General features: G+C 43.3%; 1 protein-coding gene across 2 annotated transcripts in view; it reads right to left on the bottom strand.

Annotated features, from left to right (window-relative positions):
* VSTM5 (V-set and transmembrane domain containing 5) overlaps positions 1-26,802 on the bottom strand; it is an 81,988-nt gene that overhangs the window by 23,450 nt on the left and 31,736 nt on the right. For both annotated transcript variants that reach the window (XM_082245872.1, XM_082245873.1), the window contains exons 2-3: positions 2,845-3,171; positions 2,613-2,750 (exon numbers count right to left, since the gene is read on the bottom strand). In XM_082245872.1, the coding sequence (XP_082101998.1) occupies positions 2,613-2,750; positions 2,845-3,171 (465 nt within the window). The remainder of the gene's footprint in view (positions 1-2,612; positions 2,751-2,844; positions 3,172-26,802) is intronic.

Below are 26,802 nucleotides of genomic sequence, written 5' to 3'. Positions count from 1 at the left end.
CTTCAGGGCCCCGATGCAGGAAACCATGAAGGGCCCCCCTGACCCCATCTTTGAGCCCTTGCCACTGATCCAGGGGCTTTATTGTGGTCCCACAGCAGGGCCCTTTCATGTGTTCTGCAGCTGGACCCCTTCCTGCATAGTTGCCAACCCTTCCAAAATAATTTCAGGGACACTTTTTTTTTTCTATGTAATCAGCCAGATATTGTAGGCGGAAAACATATCCTAATTAGGGATGGACCATTTAAAATGGGCATGATTCTACAAGAACCATCTAATGCCATACCCCTTTCCACATTTCTACACCCCCAGAATGGCTCCATACCCCCTGCACATCTCTGTACCTCCCAAATAACCCCTGTACCCTTAGCACACCTCCGTACCCCCAGCACACTTCTTTGCCCTTTTGCACATCACTGCCTGCCCCTTTTATGCACACCTCCCAGCATTCTTGGTAGCCCCCCCCCCAGTACACTTCTGCACCTCCTAGAAAATCCTCTTTATCCCCCAGCATGCCTCCATACATCTATCAAGCCTTTACAAATCCCCCCCCCCCCCACACACACACACATCTGCACCTCCCAGCATCCTCTGCATTCCCCAGCACACCTCAACACCCCCCAACATATATACTGTATGTACTCTGCCGCACATCTCTGCACCCCGCAGATCTACATCTTGGCACCCCGCACACCCCTAAGGCCCCTTTCTTACAGGGCAGACCCGTCAGCTGGTTTAGTTTGCTCAGCAGGGGATCTCTCCGCTGATCCCCGCTGAACAAACGAATGACAAGTCTGTGTCTGCTCCACTAATGCAGAGTGGACCCAGCTCAATGCTCTCTATGGGCTGTCGGATGGAAACAGACCACCTGTCCGTCTCCATCCGACTGTCAACTGATCTGATCCGCTGGACAGATGGAGAATGGATTCCTATCTGTTTTTAGCGAACAGGATCGGATGGCAGCGGGTGTCAGTGGACACATGTCTGTTAACACCCGTCACTCTATAGAAAGCAATGGATGGACCGATCGGGTCCATCTGAAAAATAGACATGCGGACCCGATCGGTCTGCCAGTGTGAAAGGGGCCTTACACTTCTCTGCTCTGTACCTATTTGATGTGCACCTCCAACCCCCATCACATCTCTGTACCCAACACACACACACACACACACACACACACTATGCACCCTCCTCTGCAGTCTATGGCACCCCTCTAGTATGATCTCTGCAGTCTATGGCACCCAGCCAGTATAAGCTCCATGATCTGTTGTATCAGCACATATGAATTTTGAAGATAGTTCATACATGCTCTGTGTACTGTGGCACCCAGATTGTATCAATAATGGTGTGCAACAAGTGGCACTCAGCAGCATAAATCATGCATTGGCACCCAGCTAGGATAGTCCTGTACTGTGTGACCTCCCCCAAAACACACACACACATATACACATGTTCACACACACACACACACACACACACACACACACACACACACACACACACACACACATATGCACACAGATTTACAGTATATACACATATATGCGCACACGCATATACATGCACACGCACACACATACAGTGTATATACACACACCTGCATGCACACACATACACACACACACATACACAGATTTACAGTATATACACATATATGCGCACGCACATATACACACACATGCACAAGCACACACATACAGTGTATATACATACATATACACACACCTGCATGCATGCACACATACACACTGTACTTCTAGTACAGTCAGAACACCCCATGGCCACTTACCTGCACATTTATCAGCAGCTCTGTCATGCCCACAGCATCTCCCCCTGCACCCCTGGGTGTCAGATCAGCTCTGCCACTACTTTAGACCTACCCTCGGACTTCATCCCATCTATTGCATGGTAGCTATATAATGCCCAGTATGTGTCACTTACTTCAGGTCCTGCTCTAAACAATGTTTGAATAGTGAAGTATCTCCACCCAGAGATACGCAGTTTATCTCATTACAACTCAGCTATGAAGATAGATTAGATTTACTGAATTTATTCTCTCTTGAGAAGAGGAGATTAAGGGGGGGGGGGGGGGGATATGATCAACATGTATAAATACATAAAGGGTCCATATAGTGAACTTGGCGTTGAGTTGTTCACTTTAAGGTCATCACAGAGGACAAGGGGGCATGTTTTACGTCTGGAGGAAAAAAGATTTCATCTCCAAATACAGAAAGGTTTCTTCACAGTAAGAGCAGTGAAAATGAGGAATAAACTTGTCCCTGTCCAGCTCAGTAGATTGCTTTAAAAAAGGCCTGGATTCTTTCCTACATGTACATATTATAACTGGATACAAACATTTACAGGTAGAATTGAATCCAGGGAATATCCGATCGCCTCTTGGGGGATCAGGAAGGAATTTTTTCCCCCATTTTATTGGTTGAACTAGATGGACTTGTGTCTTTTTATAACCAGACTAACTATGTAACTAGCCCAGGGGGCAAATGTCCCCCTACTCAGTCCTACCCTGGGGTATTGCACAGATACATATACACAACAACACAACACAACACATACTAATATAAAACACAACTGTGTTCTAGTACAAGACTGCTTACCTCGCCGGTGCTGTTTCCTCCTCTGGCAGATGTTAATACATTTATTACACACCCACATGAGACAGACTAAGACTGCCGACCCAGCAGCCAGGAACGCTATAAACACCGCCACAAAATAAAACTCCTCATAGCGGACCTCTGGAAGGAGAGACAGATGTGAATAAGACACAGGATAGGCAGTAAGTTGGGGAATGTCTAAAAGAATCATCAGAAATCAAAGGACAGCTTCTACCATGGACATTGAGGATGATGGTACTCTGTTTGATGTTGCCAATTTCATCGCTCAGGGTGATCATGTAGAACCCAGAATCTCTGACCTCCACATTCAAGAGCTGTATGGAGCCATTGTCGTAGTTGTGAACGCGCCCGCTGTAACCACTGGAGATGTTGATGTAAGAGTTCGTCTTCCACTCTATGATGCATTGCGACTTCCAGCTGGACATGAACTGCCACTGAATCCCTGGTGTTCCATTACAGGTGTGGTCGACAGACAGGAGCACATTCTGCGTCACTGTGGCATTTATGATGGGATCTGGGATGAGCAACATGATACCTTTGCCTGAAGGAGAAAATATTCAGAACATTTTAATTTTTGATATTCTGTTCACAAACCATCAATTTAAATATTTCAGGTCTAACCAAGTGTTAATAAGGTGGCCATAAAAAATAATGCTAAGAGATTGATTATAGATTAGATTAGCCATTCCCAACCAGGGTTCTGTGGAACTCTAGGGTTCTAGTGGTGGTTCCTTGAGATGTGGTTGGCGGACCTCTCTCTCATATGAAGGTCCCTCCATAGTTGCAGGGCTAATGATCTTTGTATCTGTCTGAAAGGGTGGGAATTTAACCACCACCTAAAGAGTGGCATTCTTTCCACTGGCCACCAAGGTAAGGAGCATTGTTTCCATTGACACTTATTGAACTTGGTTCCCAAGACCTGAAAATTATTTTAATGGTTCCTCTGGGGTAAAGAGGTTGAGGAAGGCTTGATTAGAATGTTTCAGTGTGGTTGACTTATTTATGGACTAGGGGCTTTTAATTTTACAAAATGCATGTTCACCTAGATTTAATAAGCTGAAGCTGTTTATGCTTAAGACATCTCACTCATGTGCAAGGGAAAGTAGGACTTTTGCTTAGACTAAAGGGTAAGTAAAAATATTCTGTGGGAGCAGTTCTCTGGGGGGAGCACTGAGCCTATAGTCTGGTCTTAAGAAACCTTTCTATAGCTTCTAACAGCAGAATTGTTCAGATGAGGACCTGCTAATAATGTTGATAGTTCTTAAGGCTCGGAGGGCTAAAGCCAAAATTTGCAAATATTCTAAACCCTGAATGATCATGTGTAGCACTTATTTCTGGAGGAGCCGCTGGATTTTTTGGGCCTTCCCTTAACACACAGCCAGGCAACAGGAACTTCTCAGCTTTCATATAAACTCGGGCTTTTTGTTTTGTTTATTTAGGGGGAAAACTTGGGTGGGGAATCGGGAGAAACATGGGATGCCCAGAACTGTAAAACTTGAATGAAACCGTGTGGACTTGCTAATCTCTCTGGCTGCTAGATATTAACATCCAAAATGCTGTCCTACTGTGGAATTGACGGCACAGCTAAACTGATAGCAAAAAGTTCCAACTGATGAATGCAGGTGCTACACCTTAGAGAACTGCTGATGCATCTGGCTCCTTTGAACCTAAGCTAGAGGTGTAGGGTGGCTTTGATGGCTATGAACTAGCATTAAGTGGTGCTTTGGATATGGGCAAGCAAAATATTGCACCTTGCTGCTCCCCCCCTCTAGCCATGCTTGGGGTGTGATGAAAATAAGGTACTCACTCAGTCCCTCTTTGTTGAGTCATGAGGTCCAAGGCTATACTGGCCTAGATCTTGACTGTCAGGATAGCTTCAGTTAAGCCTAGCTCAGGCTGGAATAGGTGCGAGGCTTCAGCTGCTCCTTCTTTCTTTCATTGACTCTCTCCTGTTCTTCCTTCTGCCCAGAGGCAGAGCCCACCCCCAACACAGGGGTCCCTTTAAGGCGACTAGACCCTGGAATCTGTTCCCTCACTGCCAGGCTCCTGAACATGTATGGCCTATCTCCCTTTGTGGGCTTTACCAACCCAGGTATTGTGAACACTTTTTGAAGGATAAAAAGTGCATTTTATATACAAGTATATAGATCAGACCATAATGAGGGACAGATGAGGAGGAAAGAGGGGCAGAGGGTCTTTGTTCCAAATCAGGGACAGTCCCTCGATATCAGGGACAGTTTGGAGCTATGGCTACACATGTGTCCATGCTTATCTTGAGGTAAGATTACTAGGAGTAAGTGGATAACATTCTATGCAGGTTCTCATCTTTATCTCAATGCCAACTGCCACCACCTAACTGGGGCAGGGCCCAAGCAGAGCTAATTTGATTGCTATAGCTATGATGACCCCATAAAAAGTGTCGCCTCATCAGTGCCACCTATCAGAGCCCATCAGTGCCACCTATCCGTGCAGCCTCATCAGTGCCCATCAGCGCCACCTCATCAGTGCCCATCAGTGCCACCTCATCAGTGCTTATCAGTGCCCATCAGTGTAGCCTCATCAGCGCACATCAGTGAAGGAGAAAAAGTACCTGTTTGCAAACTTTTATAACAAACTATGAAAAATTTTTGGTCTTTTTTTGTTTCTTTAGCAAGAAATAAAAAAAAAAAACACAGTGTTGATTAAATACTGGCAAAAGAAAGCTCTATTTGTGTGAAAAATATGATAAAAATTTCATTTGGGTACAGTCTTGCATGACCGCGCAATTGTCATTCAAAGTGCGACATCGCTGACAGCTGAAAATTGGCCTGGGCAGGAAGGGGGTATAAGTGGCCAGTAAGCAAGTGGTTAAGTAAATATCCATTTCATGTCTTTGTGAACTGAGCCTTTAATCAGTTAGTCATATGGTGTCATGCTTTGCCACGTGTTCCTTAGTAATACTATAAAGATTAACTGAGAGGAATGGTAAATGATGCACATAACTGCCATTTACAACCGCGCTATCAGTACGGGTTTAACATTGATTAATGTTTAATGTGTAATAAGTTATACAATCCGAGGGAGACTCCGGGATGAATAACCTGGAATAGGAAGGTGCCACAGTGCAGGCATATCTATGGAATATTTAGGATCTTTTAGTGCCGGTTCACACATATGCGATGCGGAAACCCTGCGAATCCACTGCAGGTTCCCACATCGCACTCGACTCACAGGCAGTTCACACTGCCATTTGCGAATCGCTGGGGGTGTCAATACAAAGGTAACGACACCCCCAGATTAGTTTGCATATCACAGTCAGTTTGAACAGGAATCGAATCCCATAGGTGTGAACATCCATGCGATCCGATTCTGGCCGGATCGCATGGTCCTGTGCGACTTTGGTCCGAATGCGATGCAAATTCAGCCATACAATCTGTATGGCTGGATTTGCATCGCACAGACATCACATGTGATTTGCAGAGCATTGCGCTCCGAATCATATGCAATAAAAACGTCTGAAAATGCTCAGCTGAGTGTGAATGTTAAAGAATGCAAAGCAATTCTGTTATTAGATAGGGGGGGGGGAATCCGGGGGGGGGATTGTGATGTCACCGGCCACCTCTCCACCTCATCCAATCAGAGAACTCTTTGCATACATTGAGAAAAGTGCAAGGCATTCTGTAAATAGCAGTTGACTCACCAATTTTCCCAGAAGTCTGCTTTAGATACAAGTCAGATTTCTGGCATCCCCTGCAACAAAAATGTAATTTTTGGTGAGATCTTCCCAATAGGAACACGTCTAAAGGGATGCAGGCCCAGCGGCTTTCCTCATTAGAGCCCTGCAGCTGCCAGAGCTGATAGATAATTATGAAACCACTCCCATTTGATCCACTCAACACACAGTGATTTCTTCAGAATAACAAAAGGTAGGAATCTGCAACAAAGTTTGTTAAATTCCTTGTAACATACAGAGATCACCCAGAGGGGAATGTTTTTTTTTCCCTCAACAAAAGTGGAGTTATACTTTAAAGAGGAAGTAAACTTCCTTTCCTGATTATTACCTAAAGGTAATCCTATAAAAAGACTTACCAATGGGTAGTGTTTAGGAGATATTTACATTCCATGCAGCCAGTGACATCACTGGCGCATGCACCCTGAATGATTGGCCACCCATGCCCGTTCCCTCTGAGCCCCATGCCATGAACGGCGGCTCCCGCGTGCATGCTGGGGAGTGACGTCATTGCGGCTCCAGCCAGTCACAGAGCTGGGGCCCGTGAACCTGGAAGCAAGAGAGGTGAAGATGGAAGGCGGCTGCAGTGCTGACATCATGGCGATGGAACAGCTTCGATTTAAGGCAAGTTTTGCATAATGTGCTAGTTTGCAATGCATACTAGCACAATATGACTTTACCTTTCAGAGGAAAAAAGAAAAAAAAGGCCAGCGGTATACAGATGCTTTAAAGCAGTGAGTAAATGCTTAGAATACAACTGGTATTCTCTCTGCTTTGTCCTCCTCAATAAAATCACACGTCTCACATGCCGACACATCCATACTCTCACTGCCCATGGTCTCCAGCCATAGAGAATAATGATAGTCTTTATTTGGGATTTTGGTTGTCGTTGGCTGTAGTGGGCCCAGCCTGGATCTAAGATAATTTCAGGAGGAAATGATCCCGGTGCCTTCAACATGTCTACATTTAAATACTTAAAAAAATAAGAAGTTACTAGTATAAAAGTAATTTTTCCACAGATATGATATTTAGGCTGTGCTAAAAGCCTTGCTGGGATGCATTAATAATCAGATAATAGAACAGCCAATATACCTATCTCCCTTGGAGAAAATGATGCTCCAGGCTCCCTCTAGTGCTGCACATATAACTGTGGATACCTGGTGCTGGGGGCCAACGGAGAGAGGGCTTCCCTTGTGGCTAAGCTCCAGACTCCCCTGAAGGTGGAACAGGGGGAGTCAGACACAAAGAAGCATGGGTCGTCTGCTGGAGTTGCTTGCAGGGATGTCCTAACTCGAGTGTTGTCAGATGAGGTGTCCAGGTACTCTGATGAGACACCAGAATAGTGGTTCCTGTGGGAAGTAGCAGGACTTAGGCAGTGCAGAAGTCAGGAGAGAAGCCAGTTCAAAGCCAAGGTACTGGGTGTGAACAAGAGAAAGTGTGGTCAGGAGGATAGCCAGGGTCATACACAGAGAGCAGGATCAGGCAGTCCGGCAGGCAGAAGACAGGTCCAGGGGCAAGCTGGGTCAGTACCGGGTATCCATAGATGCAAGGATATCACAGGAACAAATGCACTGGAGAGCCAAAGAGCAACCAGCAAGCAGAGAGAAACTGGCTCCCCATAAAGGTCTTTTGGCCCCAGTCCAGGCCAAGAAAGAGCATGGCCATGTGACAGCGTGCATTCGGGCGGCCATGTAAGATACTGGCAGGAAAGCCAGATCTTTGTGAGCTTCTGCTGTGGCAAGTATCCTGATAGTGGAATTTGTTATTCTCTACTTTAAAGTAGTTGTAAACCCTTACCTATACTTAGTAGCCTTGGGTGATACACAGAGATGAAACAAATCCTCCTACAGAAGTTTAGTTCCAGCCCTCTCTTCTCAACAGCCATGAAGAATTTATGAGCTTCTCTGAGCTTTCAGAAATCAGGGGGTGGGAAGCTGAACTTACACTCTATAGAGCTCAGGGAGAGCTGATTGTAGGGAAGGGACACACCCCCCTTCACACAGCACACAGGAATAGAGCTGAGGCTGTCAGTCACAGGCTGTGTGCTGGATCTCCTCGTCACCTTTTTTCTCTTGGTGTTAGGAAAACTTGTCAGAAGTGGATCATGCTGATAGCAGAGGAAAAAGGCAGCAGACAGACATAACACTTAATGTTCTGTAATGAGACAAGTACACACTATAAAGGCATGTGCTTTGTTCATATTTCATGTTTGAGGTTTACAACCACTTTAACAGAGATAACATGAGCAATGCTTTACATTGAGAAACAATTAGCATGACTAATGCACACTACCCACAGCTCTTGCAACACTATATGAATATTAATCAATGTTCGTTATTATAAACCATTACATAAACCTGCTAGTGCAAAAGAAGAAAGTCCAAAAAAAACGCGTATATATATATATATATATATATATATATATATATATATATATATATATATATATAAGGTGCATAAACATAAAAGAGGCTCCATGATGTCCGTACTAGATATAAAGTGCATAAACATATAAAGTGCTCCGTGAAGTCCAGAAAATAAGGAACAAAAGGCAGTCTGCCAGATTTCTTCCCAGTGGGTGAAGAATAAGTAAATGGAAGAAACACCCCAGAGTGTCAGTAAGGTGGGTAGATTTCCAACTCACCATATGTAGTTGATCTTAGTTGCCATATATATAGCAATAAGATCAAAATAGGCTTATGTGGTCACCATGACCAGGGAGACGTATTCCCCAAAAAGCTATCCTGTTACTCCCTTGTCCGATGGATCCTAGTGGCGTAGTTTACCATAAAACAGCAAGAAAGGAGATCGAACTCCTCATACTGAGTTCCGTTTGCTTTATTGCTCAATCTTTAGGCTACAATCACTGGGTTACAGGTACAAATATGTACATATACACACTGTTACCCCATATAGTTTCTCACTGGTGCTCGGAAACCAGAAGCTGGGGTGGAACGCAGCGAGTTCCGGTGTGCGTTCCAATCACGTCTAGTGACGTCACCGCGTGTGTTCCAATCCTACACATTTCGTCATTGATAAAGACGTCTTCAGAAGACGTATTCTAAAGTGTTTATGCACTTTAAATCTAGTACTCTTCACCCACTGGGAAGGAATCTGGCAGACTGCCTTTTGTTCCTTGTTTTCTGGACTTCACGGAGTACTTTATATGTTTATGCACTTGATATCTAGTACGGACTTCATGGAGCATCTTTTATGTTTTTTTGCACCCTATATTTATATATATATATATATATATATATATTTATATATATATATATATATATGCGTTAACGTTTTTTTGGGACTTTCTTCTTTTGCACTAGCACTTTTATGTAATGGTTTATAACTGACATTGATTAATATTTATATAGTGTTGCAAGCGTTGTGGGTAGTGTGCATTAGGCATGCTAATTTTTCTCATATTTAAACTTTGTCCAGAACAGCTGCTCTTTATCTAATAATATTTTTATTATTTATTTCACATCAAGCACATTTGTTTATTATCATTTGGTGTGATTAATATTTACTTTATTAGCACTAGCACTTGATTATATTGGTATAGTGTTTCAAGCGCAGTGGGTAGTGTGCAGTAAGCATGCTACAGGGGCTGACTGGCAAATTTCGGCCCAGGGACAAGTACAAATCAGAGGCGCATCGTGCAGCAACTCAGCCCCCCTCCCACTCTCCCTCTTCCCCGCCTCCTCTTGATCCCCAAGAATCCGGGTTCCCGACCTGGCCAGCAGGGGGCAGTTGGGGGGAGCTGGGACAGCTCGGTCGGGGCTGACTGGGGAGGAGAGTCTCCAGTGGGGCATAGAACTGGCCTCTGCTCAGACACAGTTTACACCATAGGGGGGAGGGGCAGCAGCGCTATCCCACGGTACATAGTCTACAATGTAACTCAGGCAGGCTTGATGGAAAACCTTGAAAAGTTTATTTATAAAAAAATATATATAGTGATGATTAAAACATAATATAATGTATTCCAAACCAGATCTGTGGGGTTGCTGGGGGTCACAGGATGACCGAGCCGCTGGGTGAGCCGGAACTGTGTAGATGATCACAACAGGGAACCAGGCATAAGGGAGAAGGATCTTATATGCCAAAAGCAGACCGGACCAGCCGGTAAGGTGGCGTGGCTTCCTCCCACCCGATAGTGTGGCTGCTCGCACTGAAGCAGTGTAGACGTGCCGCGGAGCCGCCAACCAGAGGTATCCACAGCGGAGGCCGCTACTCGGAATCGGCGTCAGCAAGCATCGGGACCCGGCCTGGAAAGCATCAGGGTTGCCGTGATGACGTGTTTCGCACTGCTGTGCTTTGTCAAAGTCACGGGGGGGGGGGGGGAAAGCAACCTGAACATTTAAGGTGGAGGAGGGGGCGGGCACCCTTTGTTGTTCGATCTACAGTTTACGCCATCCATGCTAGGAGGGAGGCCTGCGCTCTGTCCTTGTCTTCACCCGCACTCAGTAGGTCAGCAGTGGAGACTTTTTACTTCTCTTCACCAGGAATCCTTTAGGCATGTCTGTGGCAGAAGTGGTGCAGCCTTTTTGTAGGGCATCAGAGCAGCCGGGGGGCAATTTCCCCCCTGCCCCCTGGCCCAGTCCTCCCCTTGCATCCTAATTGTATCAATGCCTTACATTGGCCTTACACATGGCAATTCTCAAAAATATTATCCACTTCTGAGCACCAAAATTCACAAATATCATCGCCGGTAACTGTCATAGGCTAACCAGTCCACCACCCACAAGTTGACCCCCTTCAATACAGTTTATTTACAGATCAATTTGAATTGAGGAAAAAACTACGTAGGCGATCTGACTTTTCTATCACATTTAATTAGACCGATTTAGACTATCACCTTGCGGCCGGTCGATGTTATAGCTTTGACTGCTTTGCGATTTAAAAAAAAAACTGGATTTGAACATGCGATCATTCTATCATATTGCTACCTGTGTGGCCTTTGGGTATGTGAGAAGAACTAAAGCTGGCCTGGATCAGCATTTTCTCCGGGACAGGTAAGTCTTTTAACACTTCTGTTTTTTTTTTATTTTATTTATCCAACCCATCAAGATTGCTCCTTATCTGAGTAAAATCCGGATTCTGTAAGGAATTGAAGTGTCATTCCTAATGATGTGCTAGGAGTCGTTTTTGGATAGACTTGTCTTTATATTGTAATACAACATATGATCTATTGATATAAACTTCAGTATTCATTCTTTTCGACATTTTTGAATAATGTTTTATTCATGGGAACGTATCACCAGACAGCAATTGATGTACTATAAGACAATTCCTGGCAGGAGACAATAGGAATACATTAATGACTAGTGAATGGATTCGGTCCAATTGTCTAAATGCAAGTCATGTCGTATATTAATGCAGAACGCCTAATTTAACAGTTATCTCAGCTGAACTTTCAGTTTAAATCAGCATAATACATTTCTAAGTTCAACAAAACAAAAGGTGTTCAAACTCTAAGGTCTCTTTCAGACAGGCGGTGATGCTGCTTTCTTTACTTTAATAAATGATGATCTATAGTGAATCATTTTTCAGAGGGTGGTATAACAGTAGCTGGCAGGCATTCAGGAGGTGATACCTGTTTTTATTTTCTTTAATTGACAATTTTACATTGCAGTATCGCATTGCACCTGTGCAACCACCCGCACTAAGATCAATGGGGCCCCACTGCAACTGTGCATGGCTCACAGCTGTGGTGTAAGTTTGGGGTAAGTTGGACAGGAGGTGCCACCTGGCAAGCCTGTTCCCTGGCAGCATGCTGCTGAAAAGAATACTTGCTCTTTGTGTAAGCAGTGGACTCTCTACAGAGGTCTGATATGCCCCCTTGCTAGAGCTCTCCATTCAGCAAAGCTCATGCTTCCTGCTGATTGGATATCTCTTGCTCTGTGCCTCTACAGGGAAACAACTACTTCTACACAGAAACAAAGGGTCCTTTTTGCCAGTAAAATTGTGCCCCCACCCCACCCCACCATCCAGGGTAAAAACTGTGGTCTTAAAGAATAGAAGACACTGACAGAGCTAAGGACAGCTGCGGCTGTATAACTGTTTTAGTAGGAGGTTCTTGTTATTGAGATCGCTTTTATTTTTTTTTAGATCCTCCTTTTATTTAGTTTAGTCCCCTTTTCAGTTTTTTATTCAGCCTCCCTTGTTTTATTTTTTATTGATTCCACCTTGTTATATTTTTACATTGAGTCCTCGTTTTATTGAGTTTGTATTGAGTCCCCCTTGTTTTGAGTTTTTATTGATTCCCCCTTGTATTGAGTATTTATTGAGTCCCCATTGTATTGAGTTTTTATTGAGTCCCATTTAATTACATTTTTATTGCGTCTCCCTTGTATTGAGTATTTATTGCATCCCCCTTGTATTCAGTTTTTATTGAGTCCCCATTGTATTGAGTTTTTATTGAGTCCCATTTAATTACATTTTTATTGCGTCTCCCTTGTATTGAGTATTTATTGCATCCCCCTTGTATTCAGTTTTTATTGAGTCCCCCTTGTATTGAGTTTTTATTGAGTCCCCCTTGTATTGAGTATTTATTAAGTCTCATTTATTTACATTTTTATTGCCTCCCCCTTGTATTGAGTATTTATTGCCTCCCCCTTGTATTGAGTATTTATTGCATCCCCCTTGTATTGAGTTTTTATTGAGTCCCCCCCTTTTATTGAGTTTTTATTGAGTCCCCCTTGTATTGAGTATTTTTTGAGTCCCCATTGGATTGAGATTTATTGAGTCTCATTTATTTACATTTTTATTGTGTCCCCCTTGTATTGGGTATTTTTTGAGTCCCACTTGCACTGAGTTTTTATTGAGCCCCCTTTTGTTGAGTCCCCCTTGATTTGAATTTTTATTGAGTCCAATTAATTTTCGTTTTTATTGGGTTTCCCTTGTATTAAGTATTTATTGCGTCCCCCTTGTATTAAGTATTTATTACATCCCCCTTGTATTGAGTCTTTATTGAGTCACCCTTGCACTGAGTTTATATTGAGTCCCCCTTGCACTGAGTTTTTAATGAGTCCCCTTTTATTGAGTATTTATTGAGTCCCCGTTGTATCGAATTTTTATTGAGTCCCATTTATTTACGTTGTTATTGCGTCCCCCTTGTATTAAGTATTTATTGAGTTTAAAAAAAATTTATCAAGTGCACTGGACACATGAAAAAGTGTTCTACATTTGAGAAACACTATATGATACTAAATACACAAACAAACAAATGTGCAATATGCAATACGGTGAAAACCAAACAATAAATCTACTAATATAATGTGACAGTGCACAAATCAGGTATAAGTGAACAATGAATACAAAGTGGAAATAGGTCCACATGAAATAACCAAAGTCTGTGACAAATGTGACACAAAAGGGCACAAAAATGCAAAAATTGAGTAACAAAGTTCAAGTGAAAACGGCAAATGTCCGTGAAAAATAAACCAAATCAAGCAGGTGATATTGCCGGTGACAACCAGAAAAACACTATGATGTGCCTGATGTCCTACCACCAGTGTCGTTTTGCGTCTTACCAGAAATCTATGAAAAAGGGCATGTATGCAACCGGATCCAATACACAAACCATGTGCTGGGGAAAGACACAGAAGAGAATCCTCCCACACCTTCCTATGCACAGGAGGTAGGTGAGCCTCTTACCACATATTCAAACTGTAAGAAACGTAAGGAATTCCCAAACTGAAAGCATATTCTTTCCTCTTATTCAGATGCTGTGATGGACCGGTTTTCCCTGGTAGTCTTGACTACTCTTGATCCTCAGTATGCAGCAAGAGAGACAAAAGTAGCCAATAGTGCATTACCCTTACACCATTTATTGATCAAAAGATAGGATACACTTATATGGACATCATGAATAAACACCATGAATGACTGCCGAGGGGTTCCTGTGGTTCGCAGCTGCCTGCAGTGCAGACCACGGCGATGTATGTGACGACGCGGCGCCTCCTCTCTGACGTGTTTCCTCCCTAATCGGCATCAACTGAGATAGGAGGACCTATAGTTGAAATGGTTTTCTGTGGTATTGCGTGTTTATACACCCAACCTAATGTGTCAGAGAGGCTGAAGTTCTTATAGAGGTTGAGGCAAAGAGCAGAGGACCCATCTTAAACAGTGGCTCCTACAGCGGTAATGCTACAATAGTAATAGAGGGGAAACATTCCAGTGGGGACACTAGTTCATGACAAGCTCAGCAATGGCATGCAATGCCAAGCCGCTGCAAGCAAAGCCAACAGAATACTGGCATGTATTAAAAAGGGGATTGACTCCAGAGATAAAACAGTATTTTTCCCACTCTGCAAGACTCTGGTCTGGCCGCATCTTGAGTATGCCATCCAATTCTGGGCACTGGTCCTCAGGAAGAATGTGCTGGAACTAGAGAGAGTCCGAAGAAGGGCAACAAAGCTAATAAAGGGAATGGAGGACTTCAGGTATGAGAAAAGACTACAAGCATTGAACCTATTCTCTCTGGAGAGGAGATGCTTGAGAAGGGATATGATATCAATGTACGAATTCCGTACTGGCGACCCTAGCATAGGGAACAAACTTTTCAGAGAAAGGAATTTAAAAAGACATGCATCCATGCACTAAAATTAGAAGAGAAGCGTTTTTTGGATGGGCACCGTCCAGCAACGACCTCAACATAAGGGGGTATACGATTTACTATTGACAACACACACACACACTCATCACAGGTTGAACTGGATGGTTTAGTGTCTTTTTTCAACCTCACTAACTATGTAACTATGTAAGGATGCTTAAAGTGGACTATAGCCTCTTGCTGACCTCCGTAACGCACATATGCAGCAGTAAAGAGGGTGGGCTTTAACCACTTGTCTACCGCCTGCTACATAATTATTGCGCCAGGTCGGCTCTATTGCACAAAATGACATACCTGTATGTCATTTTGTGCAATAGCCACTGGGTGGCCAGACCAGAGGTGGGATTGAGCGCTGATTGGACACAGGGGATGCCAATCAGCGGGTCTGGCGGACCCGACGTCCCCTGGCCACCCGCGAACATTCCCCAGAGAACCAGAACTGAGATCTGCCTATGTAAACAAGGCAGATCGCCTTTCTGACGAGAAGAAGATGGAGATCTTGTGTTCCTGCTAGGCAGGAACACCGATATCTGTCTTCATCAAATCAGAGCAATACCCACACTGCAAGCACCAGCTAGGAGAACACTTAACCCTTTAATCACACCTGATGTTAGCCCCTTTCCTGCCAATGTCATTAGTATAGTAACAGTGCATATTTTTAGCACTGATCACTGTATTAATGTCACTGGTTCCCAAAAAAGTGTCAGTTAGGTGTCTGATCTGTCCACCACAATGTCGCAGTCCCATTAAAATTGCTAATCGCCGCCATTACTAGTAAAAACAGAAGAAATAGATAGAAATGGCAAAAAAAATCCCATATTTTGTAGACGCGATAACCTTTGCACGAACAAATCAATAAATGCTTATTGGGATTTTTTTACCAAAAATATGTAGCTGAATACATATTGGCCTAAACTGATGAAGAAATTTGATTTTTTACATTTTTTTTATTGGATATGTTTTATAGCAGAAAGGAAAAAATATTGTTTTTTTTTTTTAAATTGTGGTTCTTTCTTTGTTTATAGCTCAAAAAATAAAAACCGCAGAGGTGATCAAATACCACCAAAAGAAAGCTCTATTTGTGGAAAAAAAGGACGTCAATTTTATTTGGGTACAACTTCGCACAACCGCGCAATTGTCAGTTAAAAAAAGCAATGCCGTATCACAAAAATTGGCCTGGCCATTAAAGCGGAGTTCCACCCTAAAAATTATTTTATCACCGTCCGCTAGCTTAGATGAACCTGAAAAAGAATTGGATAATTAAAAAAAATTTTTTTCACTTACCTTGTTTTTAACGAAAATATACTTACCTTCCTTCCTCTTCCTCCCTCTGCGGACACGGCCCGCGCCGTCACTTCCTCCTCGCATTGACTCCTGGGAGATGAGCGTAATCGATCCCAGGAGTCAATGCGCCTGCACCGACCCTGCTCGTCACTTCTGGGGCAGGCACGTCATTCCCTGCTGAACAGCTTCTGGGCATGCCCAGAAGCTGTGCAGGGATGATGCGCCTGCAGCGGAAGTGACGAGCAGGGCCGGTGCAGGGCATTCTGGGACTTTGAAGATGACACCGAAGAGGACGCTCCGGCTTCAGCTGCCTACACCTGAGATGGCAGCGCTGGACAAGACATTTTCAAGGTAAGTATTTCTTCTAAAAGGTAAGTGAACCCGGGGACAGTTCAGAGGCCATAGTTTCTTAAATCCACTAGCCCTGACTGTCCCGGGGGTATTTTTAGGTAAAAAAAAATTTCAGGGTGGAACTTCGCTTTAAGGGGGTAAAACCTTCCAGGGCTGAAGTGATTAATGCCCGGCTGTGAGAACATCTACGTCTACAGTGGTCAGAGGCTGTGTGCTGAGAATGTGCTCACTGTGCCCTCCCAGCACACTGTCCGAACTGTCACCAAAAGCTCTCAGAAATATTTATACACTTTCCTAGAATAGTCGGCTGCATTTTCCAGATTCATCAATAGTAATAAGGTGTGCACATGTGCCTCGTTTCCTCTTCTCTATTTTTAGTTGGTAGAATGGAGGAGAGGTGTGTGCCTCTGGAGGTATTATTAAGTAAGTGAAGAATTCTAGCCATGGCCGTGGCAAACTGTGAGATGTTAGTGTTCCCATTCTGACCTATTCTAAACACGACAATAGGTTGTCGTGTAATAGGATTAGCAAAATGGAAAATTTCCTTGAAATGTTTGTGAAGATTGGGAGATTTTGGTGACATTTCCCCATTTTGGTGAAATGCACTGGTGTCCTTTTGCCTTTAGTAAATGTGATAAGTAGGGATAAATGGTGTGATTTCAGTAAAATCGATTTTGAAACCAAAATTAGCGATTTTATCATGGGCAAATACATATTCCTTAAAACCAAACTGGAAGAAGTTTGAAATCCAGTATTTTCGGATAGCTAGATTTTTTTGCATGCCATCTGATATTTTGGCTTTGGTTTTTTTATGGAGCATTACTTGGGGAACTCTAGATTTGGTTTCTGCTATGTGGAGAGTCCTGCCTTTCCAGGCTTTGCCTATGGTTAGATTACTGCTTTAAGGACATTTGCCATTAATTTAAATTGTGTTTTGGTAAGGTCAAGGGGTGTTAACTTGGGCAAAGCATTTTGCTAATGGAGGTACCGTGAACCAAAACAATTTTTGGGGATTTTTAAGACCTCAATTTAAAATTGTTTGGCTATTGGGAGTCAATGGTAAGGTAAAAATAAAGTGGTCTTTGTGGATTTTAAGGGTGTGTAATGGGTTTTAAATGACCCCCGAGGGTAGGCACTTCTTCCAAGTCTCCTGGACCTGTTCTTATGCCAAAAAAAAAGCTCCTCATTAGCTTCATTATGGTATGTTTTTTACAGAAGAAATAAAAAAGGAAAAGAAATGAAAAAAATTAGATAAAACACATAAAAATAATTAAATAATAATGAAAAAAAAAAACACGAAAGAATGCTAAGGCTGCATTCACACTTGAGCGTAGCGTTTTGCCACGTTTTTTACTGCGATTTTCAGGCGTTTTTTTCAGGCGTTTTTGGAGGCAGGCATTGACATCTTTCAAAAACTCTGGTAATCAGCCCAAAAAGAAGCTCATGTACTTTTTTCAGCTACAGGCGTTTTGCAAAACGCTCAGATGTGAACAGGGGCCATTTAAATAAATGGGGTTTTACTTGTTGGGCGTTTTGGAACTTTTTTTTTGCGTTTTTGGAGCTGAAAAACACTCAAAAACGCCCAGGTGTGAATGGAGCCTAAATGAAATAATCTAAAGTACCCTAAATAAAGAAAAAAAGGAAACCTTCGAAGTAAAGACAAACAGAAAAAAAAATATTTTTTTTGTTTTACAAATTGTTCCTCAGCAGCTCTATAACTGAAACTAAGTTTCTGCTTTACTCAAAGCAAGATCCTTAATTTAAGGAAAAATCTATTGAAATCACACCACTCATTCCTACTTATCACACTAGGTGAAAGGTAAAAGGAAGAGTTGGGAAGTCTATTCTGGAAGTTGCTTCTAGCAGGCTGTGGTCCGTCCCTCTTCCAACATTCATGCTATGGAACCCCTAATGTCCTGCTGATTTGGGGGACCCTGCCTTTAGCCAGGCTGGTTAAAGCAGTTTCTAAAGCATATCTTTGTTACGGTCCATAGAAAATATTCTTTAGGACTAAGCTATACTTATCAGTCCAATATACTGCATCTGCCAAGCCTTGATAGACAGTTCCAAATACAGTAGAATACCTACTTGAGCAAACAATCCAGAGCCCCATCTTTCTCCCGTACTCTTTTAGACAGGTGTCACTGGAAAAAGTGTCCCCTTTGGAAGAGTTCTCCAGTATGGCTGATCTAATGACAATTAACATTTCTGGATTTTTGTCACTTTTAGTCCTGGTGACAGTGGCCATCTTAACAAATAGGGAGGGCTCTAATCCTTATTACTCTATTCTTTCCACAGGATAATGTGCCCTGTCACACTGCAAAAATGGTTTAAGGATGGATTAAGGAACATAATAATGAGTTTGAGTTACTGACTTGGCCTCCAAGATCTCCAGATCTCAATCCAAGCGAACATCTGTGGGATGTGCTGGAAAAAAAAGTTTGATCTATGGAAGCCCCCCTCACAACTTACAGGACTCAAGGGATCTGCTACTGACAGCTTGATGGCAGATACCTCAGAGGTCCCATGCCTTTATGGGTCAGGGCTGTTTTGGCAGCTAATGGGGGGACCTGCCTAAAATTGGGGGGGGTCATAAAGGTATGGCTGATCGGTGTATGTCAGTTTTGATTCTGCCCATAGTTTTACTTTAAGATTGGCGGTGAGTCAGCCATCTCCCCCATGGCTTATATTTAGACTCGGTATTTTATCACTCTTCTGGCCGGAATCATTCAATCCAATTATAATCACTAATGCAATTAAGTTGGACTTTTATGTTACTGAAATAAAAACCAATTTTTCCAAATATGTGTACTTTAAAGCAAGCATAGCTAAATGCCAGGACCCGACCCTTAGCTATGTCCGAGAGTTGCACAAAGTGTACTGCCGCAGGAAAAAAGCCGCTGCGCTGACCTTTGGAAGTTCTTCATTATACTACAGTATTAATCTAAGCAGTGGATTTGGGTTGCCATGACAATCCTTTTTCTCTAAGCATGGAAGGTGTTGTACACTTTCGTACAGATCACCATGGAAGCATCTATTCAGCAAATGCCAGTCTGGCAGCTGGAAATGGATGAATACATGAATCCCATATTTTAGAGAGGACCTGTCATTGTGTGCTGCACAGTAAACAGGAATAGTCATTTCCTATTGCTATTAACACCACATATATACCTTGTTCCTGGGGGTCCCAGCGCATAGCTCAGCATCTACAGGTGGCTATTAAAGCTGAACTCCAGGTACCATCTTTATTGCATACTAAAATTGATCCATATCTCATGGATGCATATCTCATACCAGATTGGCTATGCAAAAAAATGAAAATCACTGTTGTAGTCGGCGCTACTTCAGGAATAGATCTTCCGGGCTATACTCAGGTTAACTGCAAGCGGCTTCCCCTCTGCACATTGGCTACACTTACTCAGCACTGCCATCATTCGTAATACACAATGGTTATTTGTTTGTGAATTCAAGACGTTCTTTGATTGGATAAGGTGGCGAGGAGGGGAGGTGACATCTGGATTTCTATTTCATCCAGTCAGAAAATGACTTGTATTCATTGTAAGGATACAAGGTGTTCTATGAATGGCAGAGGTGGTGAGTGAGACGCTCGCATTCAGCCCAAGCAAGACCAAGAAAATAATGGCTATTATTGCACCAACTTTTATAGTGATTAGAGACCCATCAGGTATGAGATATGCATACTTACATTGAGCCAGACTGAACCAATGTAAGTAGGCAATAGAGATAATTCCCGTATTTCAGCTTAAGGCCTCTTTCACATGGAGCGTACTATAGTGCACATTCATGCGAGGGCCATATTTACCCACATGGGGTTGCACAGGTGTTCTGTGAATCCCTGTGCAATCAGAACCATTGATATCATATCCTAACTATCCATCAAAATCCACTTCCCCGTGTGTGGCAAATTAATTGAATTGGTTGTCAAGGTCAGATCAGATATTCCTATCAGTAGAGACCAATCCGAAAAGAAATTGGTCAGTTATCAATGTGTGTATTGCCTCCATTAGTCCTAATTAGCAAAAAGTGGTCATGTATATATAGTAAGTGAGCTGTGTTTCAATTAAAAGCCAAGATTGTAAAGTGGAAAAACTGGGATCAGTCATCATATTGGGGGACTTCAATTATCCCGACATTGACTGGGTAGAGGGGACTACACACTCACAGAAGGCCTGTCTATTCACGGAAACCTTAAAGGATAATTACATGTCACAGTTGGTGGATTCTCCGACTAGAGAAAATGCAGTCCTGGATCTATTGATCACTAATGACCCAGACCTAATCTCGGAGGTAGGAGTCCAGGACTACCTGGGCTCTAGCGATCACAGGATGATCACATTTAGTGTAAATAACAATATAACAAGGCAAGTGGGGAACATAAGAACCCTAAACTTCAGAAGGGCAAACTTTCCAAAATTGTACTCATTGATGGAAAGGGTAAACTGGGACCAAACCCTGGGATCACTGACCACAGAGGAAAAATGGGAATGCTTTAGGAACATATGAAGCAAATGCATCTTGCAGTGCATTCCTATGGGAAATAAATTTAGAAGAAACAAAGCCAAACCTGGCTGGCTAAACCGTAGCGTTAAAAAACTTATTAGGGGAAAAAAATTGGCCTTCAAGAAATATAAAACAGAGGGGACAGTATCGGCTTTCGAGCAATACAAGGAGGCAAATAAGAAAAGTAAACACGAAATCAAGATGGCTAAAATCAACTTTGAGAGACAAATAGCGGAGGATAGTAAAAAAAACCCAAAGAAATACTTTAAATATATCAACAGCAAAAAAACTAGGGCAGAGCATATTGCACACATAGTTAATGATGATGGGAGGATGGTTACAGAGGACACTGAAAAAGCAACCGTGCTGAACGCTTTTTTCTCGTCAGTCTTTACACAGGAAAAGGAGGGGTACACTGACCATGACTGTATGGTTAGTAGTAATACACAGGACTTGCCACTATGGCTAACAGAGGGTGAAATCAGGGAAAGGCTGGATAAACTTAACACAAACAAATCACCAGGCCCGGATGGCGTACATCCGAGAGTACTCAAGGAACTCAGTAAGGTTATATCTAGACCACTGTTCCTGATCTATGCTGACAGTATTAGGACAGGAGATGTACCAGGGGATTGGAGGAAAGCTAACGTGATTCCGATATTCAAAAAGGGTCAGAGGCATATCCCGGGAAATTATAGGCCTGTCAGTTTGACATCGATAGTATGTAAACTTCTGGAGGGGATGATAAGGGACTATATCGTAGAGTTTTCTAAAGACAACAACATCATCAGCAGTAATCAGCACGGGTTTACAAATGGGCGTTCTTGTCAAACCAATCTCTTAGCATTCTACGAGGAGGTGAGCTGTGAGCTAGATAGGGGCAGACCAGTAGATGTGGTGTACTTGGATTTCGCTAAGGCATTTGATACAGTTCCCCACAAGCCCTTAATTTATAAAATAAGGTCTGCAGGTATCGACAGCAGGGTTTGCTCTTGGATACGGAACTGGCTAAAAGGGCGTGTCCAAAGGGTGGTAATAAACAGCGCATGATCAGACTGGTCTGAGGTGGTAAGCGGGGTCCCCCAAGGCTCAGTCCTGGGACCAACCTTGTTCAATTTATTCATAAACATCATTGAGGATGGGATCAGTAGTGCGATATCAGTTTTTGCAGATGACACAAAATTGGGCAGGGCAATAACTGCACAGCATGAAGCAGATATCCTACAGAATGACCTGGACAAAATAACAGGGTGGGCAACGACATGGCAAATGAGGTTTAATGTGGAGAAGTGTAAGGTGTTGCACTTGGGGACTAAAAACATAAAAGCACAATACACGTTAGGAGGGGAACCCTTGGGGGAATCAAAAATGGACAAAGATCTGGGAGTCTTGGTTGATGATAGACTAGGCAATAGCATGCAATGTCAAGCTGCAGCTGTTAAAGCCAGCAGAATATTAGCATGCATAAAGAAAGGGATGTATTCCAGAGATAAGACTATAATCCTTCCACTTTATAAAACTCTGGTCCGACCGCATCTGGAGTATTCTGTCCAGTTCTGGTCGCCAGTCCTCAGGAGGGATGTGTTGGAGCTGGAGAGAGTCCAGAGAAGGGCAACTAAACTGATTAGGGGATTGGAGGACCTTAATTATGAAGAGCAACTGCAATCGCTTGATTTATTCTCCCTGGAGAAGAGACGCCTGAGGGGGGACATGATAGCAATTTATAAATTTTTTCAATGGGGATCTCAGCTTAGAAAAAAAGCTATTCAGTCGAAGGGATTGCATGAGGACTCGAGGGCATACAATGCGATTAGAGGAGAAGTGTTTTAACTTCAGGCAACGTGGGGGGTTCTTTACTGTTAGGGCTACAAGATTGTGGAATTCTCTACCACAAGAGGTGGTTTCTGCGGGAAGTATGGTGGCTTTCAAAAGACTCTAAGACGTACATCTCAAGGATCAGAACATTCAGGGCTATGTGAGATGATTACAGCCACACACACCTACACAGGTTGAACTGGATGGACTATTGTCTTTATTCAACCTCACCTACTATGTAACTATATGGACAAGTGCAATCAAGTGGTGTATCATCCATAGGTGCAGGGTGTTCACTGCACACAGGGTGGGGTGGTCCACTGTGCTCTGACCCACCCTGCACACCCGCCGCTGTACACTATGCACTCCTCTCCTGCACATACTACCCACCCCCATACGCTCCCCACTCCTCTCCTGCACATACTACCCACCACTGTACACTCCGCACTCCTCTCCTGCACATACTATCCACCTCCACACTTCGCACCCCTCCCCCTGCACATACTACCCACCACTGTACATGCCGCACTCCTCTCCTGCACGTACTATCCACCTCCACATTTCGCACCCCTCTCCCTGCACATACTACCCACCACTGTACACTCAGCACTCCTCTCCTGCACATATTACCCACCTCCATACACTCCGCACTCCTGTCCTGCACATATTACTCACCTCCATACACTCCGCACTCCTGTCCTGCACATACTACTCACCTCCATACACTCCGCACTCCTGTCCTGCACATAATACCCTCCGTCGTACACTCCGCACTCCTCTCCTGCACATACTACCCACCTCCACACTCCACACCCCTCTCCCTGCACATACTACCCACCACTGTACACTCCGCACTCCTCTCCTGCACATACTACCCACCACTGTACACTCCACACTCCTCTCCTGCACACACTACCCACCGCAGTACACTCCGCACTCCTCTCCCTGCACATGCTACCCACAGCTGTACACTCCGCACTCCTCTCCTGCACATACTACCCACCGCTGTACACTCCGCACTCCTCTCCTGCACATGCTACCCTCCGTCGTACATCCTGCACTCCTCTCCTGCACATACTACCCGCCGCCGTACACTCTGCACTTGACAATCCCCAATTTAACATTACCACATTCTTACCATGTAAGTAATCTCAGACTCACGCCCAACATTTAGCGCAATTGAACCACACCAACTTTTTGCAGTGGCGTTGCATTTATTTATTTACTTATTGATGCCTGGGGCCCACTTTGGTTCTTGCGCATGGGCCCACTCAATTCATGACAAGCCCCTGCTGCAATTTATTGTCTATGGGCTCTGTCACACTTGCTGCAGCGGTGTAGAAGCTTTAGTGATTCTGCTGATAGTAACTGTGGCAAGTAGCGGACTCACAAGTGTGATTTATGGTTTGTTATTTGTTACCTGGCAAACTTTAGCCGAATGTACAGCCAAATCAGTACAGGCCTTGCAACAGACATGCGTGGCAGTTAATGATGATGATAAAGGGAACATCTGCACCAATTAAATGCTTTAAATAACAGAGGGTTATATGAAAGAAAGATGGCAGTGTCATCTTTACCGGTTTCAAAAATTATTATATCTTTCCTTCAAATAAAATTTGTAACAGATCCTTTTTACTGGCTAGGTCAGCCATTTTCAACCAGGGTTCTGTGGAACCCTAGGGTTCCTTAAGAAGTGGCTAGGGGTTCCTTGAGCTATGGATAGCCAATCTTCCATGTGATGGTGCCTGCATAGTCTCAGGTCCAACACCACTTGGCTGAGCCAGAGGCATGACTGTAAGGGGAGCATTCTTCCTACTGATCACCACCAATATAGGGGCCATTCTTCCCACTGACCACCAGTGTAAGGGCCATTCTTTCCACTGACCACCAATGTAAGGGCCATTCTTCCCGCTGACCACCATTAGTGTAAGGGTCATTCTTCCCACTGACCACCAGTGTAAGGGCCATTCTTTCCACTGACCACCAGTGTAAGGGCCATTCTTTCCACTGACCACCAATGTAAGGGCCATTCTTCCCGCTGACCACCATTAGTGTAAGGGTCATTCTTCCCACTGACCACCAGTGTAAGGGCCATTCTTTCCACTGACCACCAATGTAAGGGCCATTCTTCCCATTGACCACCATTAGTGTAAGGGCCATTCTTCCCACTGACCACCAATGTAAGGGGCATTCTTCTCTGAACTGTTCCTCCCATTCTGGTACTCACGGCAATACCTAATACTGTATGTGGTATGTAATTGTTGTTTTGCTATGTCTGTGTGGCCGGAATGCACGTTTATGTGCATGTAGGTGGATGCAGGGGTATTTACATTTTTGGTGATATCATAGCACAGGGGACAGGTTCTCTTTATTAAACCCCCAATGTCATCCCTGCACTGTTGAGTGGAAACTATGGTCTATCTGTTGTTTCCCCAGCCACAGCAGCTCCGGAACTAAAAGTACTTAGAGCCGAACACTTCCACGTATAAATCAGAGGAGAGATCAGCCAATGGATGTTCACTAGTCTCCTGACGCTCTTCATCCTGACACCAGTCATGGAGGTTCTGGGTACCACAAAGGGACAGGTAAGTATCAGGGGAGGAGGAGGGCATCACTTTTTAAACAGTGTAGAAGTTACATCTGCTGAAATCACTTCTACTACATAGACAAGCCAACAGTTGGAAGCCGCAAAGGGGCTAAACATTCACCAGGTCATCCTGCCATTTTCTTGTTTAGGCACTTCCTGTAATAGGGTGACAACTATCTCCCTGTTGCAGTCCTGTGTTGTCACTCTGCTACACATGTAGACGACAATGACTCTGTGATGGGAACAGGCTTGACAAAGTGGGTGCTTGGCCAACAAAATGTTGCAATACCTGGTTCTCTCCTCCTTGCTACGTCAGTATTGCATGTAAAGGAACGTAAGTGTGGTATATGTATATTATAGCTTGAAACTTTATTCCACTTTCGTCCTGTGATTCATTGCTCTTCCGGAATCTGCAGTCTTATGTCTGTTTCTATGCTTCCTATTGTTTATGGTGACATATGATATATGATGGCATTCTTTATGTATACAGTGTCAAATATTTACTGTATAAAAGTCAATGACTGCACTATACATTTTTTCTTGGTGTGCTTAGTACTGTATTCATAACCAGGGACTTCCTAGACAGTTGGAAGCTATGACGGCGACTTATTTAGTAGTTACTGTAAAACAAACACATGGCCCATCCCAGCCTTATCTACTATAAATGACAGGTGGAACTATAGTGGAGTATGAGAAGGATGGGGGCGGGGGGTGCTATCATGGAAAAAAATAGAAATATAGAAGAGTGATGGCGGAAAATCACCAAGTGGACCAATAAAATCTTTTTTTTTTTTTATATTTAAAACATTTTATTTTTATTTTTACTTTTTTTGTCTGAATGTAGATCTATGTTTGCCTCCAGCATGTTTGAATGTATTTAAGGTGACTATAAACTATACAATCTGATTGTACAATCTTTGTTATGCTGACCATACATGCTTCAATTTTTTAATCAATCTGTATTTGATTCAATTGAAATTATGCAAACAATTGAATAACTGTAACTTCCCTTTTGATCAATTTGGACTCAATTTCAATCAGATTCAATTAAGTTAGTTGTTTGTAACCAATATGTGTCGCGCTAAAGAGTGAATAATAAACGAGTGACAAAAAGACATCAAACACTTAAAATTATTATACGAGTGATGTGAACACCCTATATACGTGAAAATGGTGTAAAACAAAAATGAGAGGGACTACCAATCCCAACATGTAAATAATATAGAAAAGTCCTTCGATACAGACATAATCCCAAAAAATATATATAAAAGTCCCCAACGTTGATATCAGT

Source organism: Pelophylax lessonae, assembly GCF_965119305.1.
Source record: "Pelophylax lessonae genome assembly, chromosome: 2".
NCBI lineage: Eukaryota > Metazoa > Chordata > Amphibia > Anura > Ranidae > Pelophylax > Pelophylax lessonae.
Note: the sequence above shows the minus strand (reverse complement) of the source record. Positions and strands in the feature narration are given on the sequence as shown.